Source organism: Equus caballus, chromosome 6 (assembly GCF_041296265.1).
Source record: "Equus caballus isolate H_3958 breed thoroughbred chromosome 6, TB-T2T, whole genome shotgun sequence".
In the NCBI taxonomy this organism is placed as follows: Eukaryota; Metazoa; Chordata; class Mammalia; order Perissodactyla; family Equidae; genus Equus; species Equus caballus.
Genome location: NC_091689.1, coordinates 73,545,896 through 73,554,111, shown reverse-complemented (window position 1 = coordinate 73,554,111; position 8,216 = coordinate 73,545,896). Strand labels below are relative to the sequence as shown.

The following is an 8,216-nucleotide window of genomic DNA, read 5'->3' as shown; positions in this document are numbered from 1 at the left end:
GAAATAAGTTCCTCTTATTTAAACTTCACCGTCTATGGTATTTTGTTATGGCAGCTTGAGCTGACTAATACATACAGCGTCACTATAAACAATCTTAGACACTTCACTGGTCCTCTCTCCATAACTTCCCTAAATTTTTATTGATTTTTCCTTACATGGGTGGCAGGCAAGGAGAGCAGGAACTCATGTTTATTGAATGTTTAGTTAGCATCTGTTAGATGCTCTACATACATGATCGAATTTAATCCTGGTACTAATATGTGACACAATGATATACTGGAAGTATTTCAAGACAATTTTATTGAAAAACAGTGATAGAAAATGTACACATTTTATAATCCACAACTGAGAGTCTTCTAAATAGTATACATATATAACTAATTTATATCTGGTAACCACAGCAGACAATGAAAATAAAACACTCATTGATAACTTTCTTAAGGATAATCAATAATTTATTTCTCTTTTATTGTCACAATTACCACAATTATCTAGCTACATGACCAATGTCACTACATATCACAGGAAGATTGTCCACCTACACTTTACTGAGACAAAGACAACGGTCATTTATGTGTTAAATGTACAACAGGATGTTAAAAAGAGGTGGTTTTTATGTATAGGACAAGATGTGGCACATGATTTATTAACAAGGTTGATTTAATACATATTATGCCAGGAAGCAAGCATAGAAATGTTTTGGCATTGAGTTGTTATTAAAGTAGAAAATAAGTAAACTAGAGAAATAAATCCAGATCTTAACTTACAATAGATACATTAAAGTAGGAAATTAATCGGCTCCTCAGTATGTTTGTTCAAGTTTTTTTTGTTCTCTTTCCTTTTGTTTGTTATTTTATATATAAATGAGTAATATGAATATATCACAGGTTAAAGAAAGATCTCAGCCCAAAAGAAGGTACCAGGATATGAAAAACAAATGAAAAATTACCAGGTATTTTTGCTTACAAAAAATTTAAACTATAAAGAGTCACAAAATATATATAAAAACGCCACATTGAACGAGGCAATCATACTCTACCCAAACTGGTAGCACCCTCTTAAAATCAGTTGCATTCCATTCATTCGGTCATACGGTGGTGACTGACAAAAAGGCATTATGAACTCGTGTGCCATCAGGAGACTTGGCTCCATGGGTCATCAGTTCTTGGATTGTCATCCAGTTGTCCAAAATTTTCTTGTTTCTCTTTTTCATCATCTTTTTGTGACTCAGTTCAATGATGTTGATCTCCTTCTTGCCCTCGCTGCCGCTCTGAGGACTCTCCTTAAGACACTCTAACCGGCTCCGCATCATGAACTCTCGGCGCCGACGCTGCTCTTTGGCCCGAACCAGGTGTTGCTTTCTCTCCTCTTTGCTCCAGTAGCGCCCCATTTTCATCTCGCTCATGGTGTCATCGTCTGTCGTCATACCACTCCGCTCCTCCTTGATCTTTAAGGCACGTTCCTTCAGAATCCGGTCTCGCACTGGTCTCTTTGTTATGTACCGTGTCCCGTCGCTCCTAATTTTCACCTTCCATTCCATCTTGGGCTCTGAACACTTCTGAGACTCCTTGCACATGCTCACCAAACTGAGCTGACTCTGTGCATACTCGACAGCAGATTTCTGTTGAATTAACTGCATGTAGCTCTGATAATGCCGGGCGTGGGCTGGGATGTTGGCATATCTATATGAGGAGCTGTGATAAGGAGAGAGGTAAGGGATGTGTTCGCTGCCTGCCTTCTCTTGATCAGAAAGCTTGTTGCTTTCTGAAATCTTCTCCTTGCCTTCAATGCCGCAAACTTGTTCAGTGGTTTTGGCTTTGGTCGAGGTCGACTCTTTACTGCTCTGTCCAGAGGAGGACTGACTGGCTGCCATTGTGCTTCTCAGGTTTTTCTTATTGGTGAGGTTGATCATTCTTGGAAGGGAACTGTCAGGGGAACGGTCCACAGTGAGCGGAGTGCTTCTGCAGCTTTCAGCTGTGTTGTAAGCACTAGAACTGTCCTTGTCTGACTTTTCTGGGTGTTCGATGATGTCATCTAGCTTTCCCCTTTGCATGTCTATGCTGGTGTTATAATTTCGGAATCCTCCATCATGCAGTGCCCAGATGTCTCCATACTGGTCTGTCACTTTCTGGAGCCTGTGAGCCTGCATGATATTCTGGCACTCGAGTTCAATATTTCTTAGTTCTTCATTAAGCAACTGTAGCTCATGCTCCACTCCCTCTTGTTCCCCTTGATTGCATTCTATTGTGCTGCTCGAGTAATACAGGTCATACTCTCCATGGTTTCGAATCTTGCACTTGAGCTCCAAGAGCTGCCGGAACCTTTCACACTCCTCATCCTGGTTGCCAGTGCAGTCTGAGTCAATGTATTCACCAGACACGAAGCTCTCATTGCACTGAAGCTCAACGCTTCCTAGAGTGTCTTGGCTGTGCCCCAGCTCTCTCTTGCTCTTCAAAGATGTGCTGTTGGGATCCTCAGCTGCGTTCTCCTGCTCCGAGCTCTCATCATTTCGCAAGCTTTCGTCGGTGCGCCCCACTCCACTGTCCTTCTCATGGTTGTTGGATGAGGATGTTGCTGTGTCTGTCGTACCTTCTTCTTCTTCTTGTTTCTTTGGCTAGGATAACAAAGTTCAGAGAACAAAGAAAATTAATTATTTCGAACAACGCCAATTGTTGAAAAACTTGCTTGAAAAAGCAATGCTTCTTGGCAAAAGGGCAGTTCCTAGAAAGCTGCTCTAATTTTAGTATCCATAATAATTTTAGAAATAAAGGCAATTAGCTCATGGCAGCTTTTTATGCAAGGAAGTAAAGAAAACAAAAGCTGCTTAACTATGGCTTTGACAGGTGGGGATAAATAAAACAGGACACATTTAAATAAGTGATTCTTAGCTGAAAGGTTTCCCTTACTTGGGAAACTTCGGAGTAAAGGTGTGTAAATGAGGTGAATTTATGAGTTTCTGAGGTGATAATACACACACAAGATGAGGAGTAAGACAGAATGTCTAAACGGTCTTTAGCGATATGAAGGCCTGGAGTTCAGAAGCTGTGTCATGTTATTACTATTTTTTTTCTGAACTTTCCTCAAGTTCACAGGAAACATCACTGATCTAGTAATACAGTAATAATGGTTAGCCCAACACTGCAAAATTTCAGGAATAGGTTAGTGCTGGAGCCCAGGACCTTCTCTCTATAGATAAAGAACCTTAATCCCAGATGGGGATTAACAGCAGAGAGGTCTAGAAGGCCAGTGCCATCTCCCAGTGTCAGGATTTCTTATATGTCCAGGATGCCACATTCCTAGATACTGTGCTTTGACCTCAGTGCATCTCCAAATCATGTTACTGAAAAACAGCAACAACCTCATAAGACTCATTTGGGTCACTTACAAAGATTTTTCTACTTTTAACCAGTAATTTCCTTCAAAGGTGAGTTTTATTCTACTGAGAATAAAATGACAGTTCTCATGAAAGTCTAAGCAGCATTGATTGCCAGACATGGGCACAATGTCAAAAAATATTTTGGCATATATATGTAAATACACACACACATATTTAAATATGTATGTAAACTTCACTTGCTAGTAATTTTTGGTCTCAGGCAGAACAATTAACTGTCACTGCCCTAAGGAGATGCAAGTGTAGTTCTTTCTCTGTGAATAGGGTAAAGTTACTTTTTCCTCCATCACTTATCATATAGTAGTCTACACAGCAGTTTCTAGATTGTATTTTCCTTATATCTAAGTTTACTCACCATTTGATCTCTATATTATTATATATGTAATTATACAATTAAATATAATTAAGCCTGTTAGTGTTACAAGGACAGAATGCGTGATCAAGTTATTCTAAAACAGGTCTGAAAGGGTCTCTCCAGATAATTATTATTTTCTTCACAGAAGTAATGGCAGAACAAAATGTAACATAAACTGGAGGGAAGAGAACATGACCATGTATCTCATGTTGTTCTAGGATTCTCAATCTTTCCCTAGAATATTTTTCCTCATTTGTTGAAAACATAGTGAATTTGATTTTAAAGTTTTATGTAACTAACAATGGGAAGCTTGTTACATACCCACGCCCCTTGCTCTAAGCTGACAGTAGTATCAAATGTGTTGACATCTGCACACTGCACCATAAAACCCCCAAAGGATGTTACTGATATTGAACATATGAGTTTACACACCACACTACTTACATTTATATTTTTCTCATATCTATAATGAGCTCAAAAACCACAAAGTGGCTAGTATTTCTTTTCTTATTTTATACGCAGTATGAATGATACAGACAAATTATGTGATGGGAGATGCACAATGTGTCACCAGCAGCCATAGGACCAAGGATAGTAGGTAAAGTGAAACTTTCATATGGATACATATTTTAGTTTTAAAATATGGATATACACTTTATTTTTTATTGAATTTCCCTTTCCTTTGTAACTGTTTTATGAGCAATGTGAACATAAAGAGTTTTCCATCCTCAAACCTAGAATTCCTGGTTTCTAATGTAACGCTACTCTATCATTTATCATTTCCCTACGGAATTATTATAGTGACAGGCAATGTTTCTACCAAGACATTTCTAATGTAGTATTATTGTTTATAAGGGCAAAGAACTTTTAAAGGTTTCTGTACTTCTCATCATTTTTCAGTCTCAAGGTGAAGAAAAATTTCCAGACAATGAGAATCTAACCTCCGGGACCATCTAGTGTTACCTCAAAAGACCTAGCATTTGTATTACGTCTGATGAGTAGGCAGCATTTGACACCATATCACTTCACTTGGACAGGATTTCTTCCTTCTTTCTCTATTCCAACATCCTCCTGTCAATTCTGTATCAGGTCACATTTTGTATCCGAGAGAGAAAAAGCCTGGAGGAAGGACTTTCTTGCTTGTAACCAGCAGCTGCCACCAAAAAATATCTTTATTTGTGGCTGGTGTTGAAGTCGTACATAAAAATTTCAATCTGTCCTACCTATATTGAAAAGCAATCACCACAGTCACAGCATCACTTTTGAGCATGAACTATTTTCGTGAAGTGGCCAGTGGGCATCCATGATCGGCACAAAGTATAGCACATATGGCTATGATGACACTGTAGTTTTCAATTTCATGATTTACTTAATATATAGACATGCACCCCCCACACACATACCTTTCTGTTATGGGATGCTAGCATCAAGATATTTCATCACTCAGCTTGGTAATGTGATAAGATGTATGTGTTTCATGTTCCTAAGCCTAACTGTAAGGATTTTTTAAAAAAATTATCTTTTAGAATGTGTTAAGAATTAGTGTTTAGAATAGTATTATAATTAAACAAATCAGTAAACTGACAGCAGAAGTGTTAATAAAATTATATCAGCAGATGAATGACATGAATCTGACATAAAAAATCTAGCATATACTAATCTTGTTTTTATCCAGTAGGAAAACAACAAAAATGAAAAAAATCCTAAGACTCAGTTTCCCATGGACCACACTGTGATTTTTTTTATTAGCTATGAATTAATTAAGGGCAGGACTTTGCTCATTTTTCTTTGCATTCTCAGGATCAAGTGTAGTACTTGGAACATATAAGGAGCTCAGAATTTTTTGTTGAATGATTGTGACCCTACAGCAAAACGATGTCAATAATCTGAAATAGAACTACTCCTATTCAGGAGTATATAGGTGTAATCATGATACCAAAGACACAAATAAGATTGATGGCTTACATCATGTCATCATCATCCTATAGTTGCCTAAATATTCAAATAGATACATTAATATTTTAAAGTATAAAATTACTTTTGGGGGAAGGGGTTACCTCATGAGATATAGTTTGTCCCCAGCTGGCATATTGAGAAGAAATATGCATTTTTAGTATTAAATTTCTGCATCAGGCTGAACAGTACTTGGGTCAACATTTGAATACTACTGTACTCTATCAACAATGGTCCCTAACCTCTCTGAACTAGAAATATTCTTAATAGAAAAAAAATCGTATTTATTCTCTCTACTTCACTTGAGATGGTCCTTTGCTCTCAAAAATTACCATTAAAGAGATGTTTGATCAAACTCTTTGATTTTGTTTTTCACTCCATTTATGGTTATACCTTAAAAAAAGAACTGGCAACATTACAAATGATGTAGTTCAAATTGTTGGCCCTACCTGCTCCACCTCATTGGCAGTGCGTTGCATTGCTTCATTATGCTGTTCTTCCAACATCTCCAAGTTTAACTCCTCTAAGAATTCATTCCTTTCATCTTCCAGCCAGCCTTCATCCAGCTGCAAAAGAATACATTAGTACATTATATTAGGTTCGTGAGAACTCATGCTAAAATAGGGTAAATATAAATGGCGATGCCTGACCAGTTCCTTTTATCATAATGATTCTCTTCAGAATACCAGCCTCAGATAGTTCACCTCTCAGAAGGAAGAAAAGGTGATAAAAAAAAAAAAAGGATTCTTATGCCTTTTATCCTTTCCTGAAACAGAGCTACAGATTTTCTCTCATAACCAAGTAGATCCCACAGCATAGAACATTATCATCTTTCAAAATGTATGAAAAGCATACTGCATAATCCACAGCCATCATACTCATTACCTCCAACAGTCCCCGTGTTAAGGAACTGCAGTGGTACTAATGGGACCATGAAACAATTGGGCTTTTTTCCTTAATGACAATCCTCAAGGTGACTACACAAAAAGTACCCCCACCTCATGCTACCCTCATCTTGCTTCTTTATTTTCAGCCAGATGGTTTCCAAGTTAACAAAATGACTGCTTCCCACAAGAGAATTCACAGACAACATTTATTTGATACGAAAAAAAAAGTTCTAAGTTATTCTTCTCAAAAAAAAAAAAAAAAAAAAGCTGCTATGCCATGTCTATTTTAATTCATTTTTCAGGCCCAATTCCAAGGGAAAATACCTGAAGTGTGGCATTTTAGGGTGGTGGAGTGGTGTGGAGCATGTGGGGTTTTGTTTGTGGGTGCTGAATGCAAGTATTCTTGTGGGACTCTTACACAAATTAAACTGAACAGATCCCCTTGGCTTCTCAGTATAAAGTGAAGTGGAAAACTGGTGGTTACCTTGCTAATGTGATGAGTGTTGACAGTCAATACAGATAATTTGCCTCAAAGTGGATTGTGGGAGCTGGATTACATAAATTAGCTGTCTATGCTGATTAAATTAGCTGAATTATTGTCACAGCTCTGCTTCACTCTGTGTTACAAAGAAACAGCAGCTTTCTAAAGAGCCAAAATTGACAATAGTTTGAAGTGTTTTCATCTCAAACTAATGGGCAAAATAAACTCTTAAAGATGACTGGACTTCAAAAGCTTAAAAACAAAAACTCTGAAAGGACATTAAACTGCACCAGGAAAGGCATTAGCGTATATGTATCATATTCATTAATATGAAGGCAATCATAGGTTTCTTGAGATTTATTAAAACCTATCTCGAACTTAAATTACCTCAAATTTGACTGGGGCCAAAAGCATGGACACATTTATTCATCCTCATTTATCTTAATGTAGCCTGAATAACTTGACCAAGTTCTACCCCACTGACTTTGATATGCAGATGAACTATGAAAATCAAGCTGACTAAAAATTTAAATTCAGCCCAATTTATAATTGTCCAAGTTTTACATTCTTTAATCCCTTTTAAGTTTCATGAAGCTGCAAACACCAGACTCCAAAGGAAATTGCTTAAAGCTAGTGATGTTTACTTTTTATGAGCACACCAAGGAATTTTCTTTAATCAGGTCAAAACAAAAGACTTGCTAACACTGACATAGCGAATGATGAAACAGTCTTTTGAAATTGAAATGAAGGGGTGGGGGAGATAAGAACAACAAATGGTAGAAATTAATGATTCCTTATAACTCTTTTCTTATTAACTAACCCCATAGATCCTTGAGTTGCCATCTGTAGTGAGTATATGTCTGTTTTGATTAAGCTTTCCTCTAGCACAATAAGTGAGGAGAGATTCTTCTTGCTCACTTCCTTTCCCTGTTGTATTTCCCTTTCCACCTGCACGTGCATTCATGGCAGTCTGCCTAACACTGTGGAAGAGAGAGATCTTTCTCTTGAGCTGAGTGGCAGGAAAGGCATGATGGTCATTGTTATAGTAGGGGTCTGTCTGCGTGGTCGGGGATCACACATGGCATTTCAGAGAAAGAAACAACCTGCACTGTCTCAAAAATAGTGGCTACGAGTTCTTATGAGAGC

At 37.6% G+C, this 8,216-nt stretch overlaps 1 protein-coding gene across 3 annotated transcripts in view; it reads right to left on the bottom strand.

Annotated features, from left to right (window-relative positions):
• Nucleotides 1-283: 283 nt before the first annotated feature.
• The window catches only part of PDZRN4 (PDZ domain containing ring finger 4), a 342,458-nt gene continuing 334,525 nt past the window's right edge, over nt 284-8,216 (bottom strand). For all 3 annotated transcript variants that reach the window (XM_023643376.2, XM_023643377.2, XM_001914682.6), the window contains 2 exons: nt 6,152-6,268; nt 284-2,614 (listed from right to left, as the gene is read on the bottom strand). In XM_023643376.2, the coding sequence (XP_023499144.1) occupies nt 1,088-2,614; nt 6,152-6,268 (1,644 nt within the window). In that variant the 3' untranslated portion in view covers nt 284-1,087. The remainder of the gene's footprint in view (nt 2,615-6,151; nt 6,269-8,216) is intronic.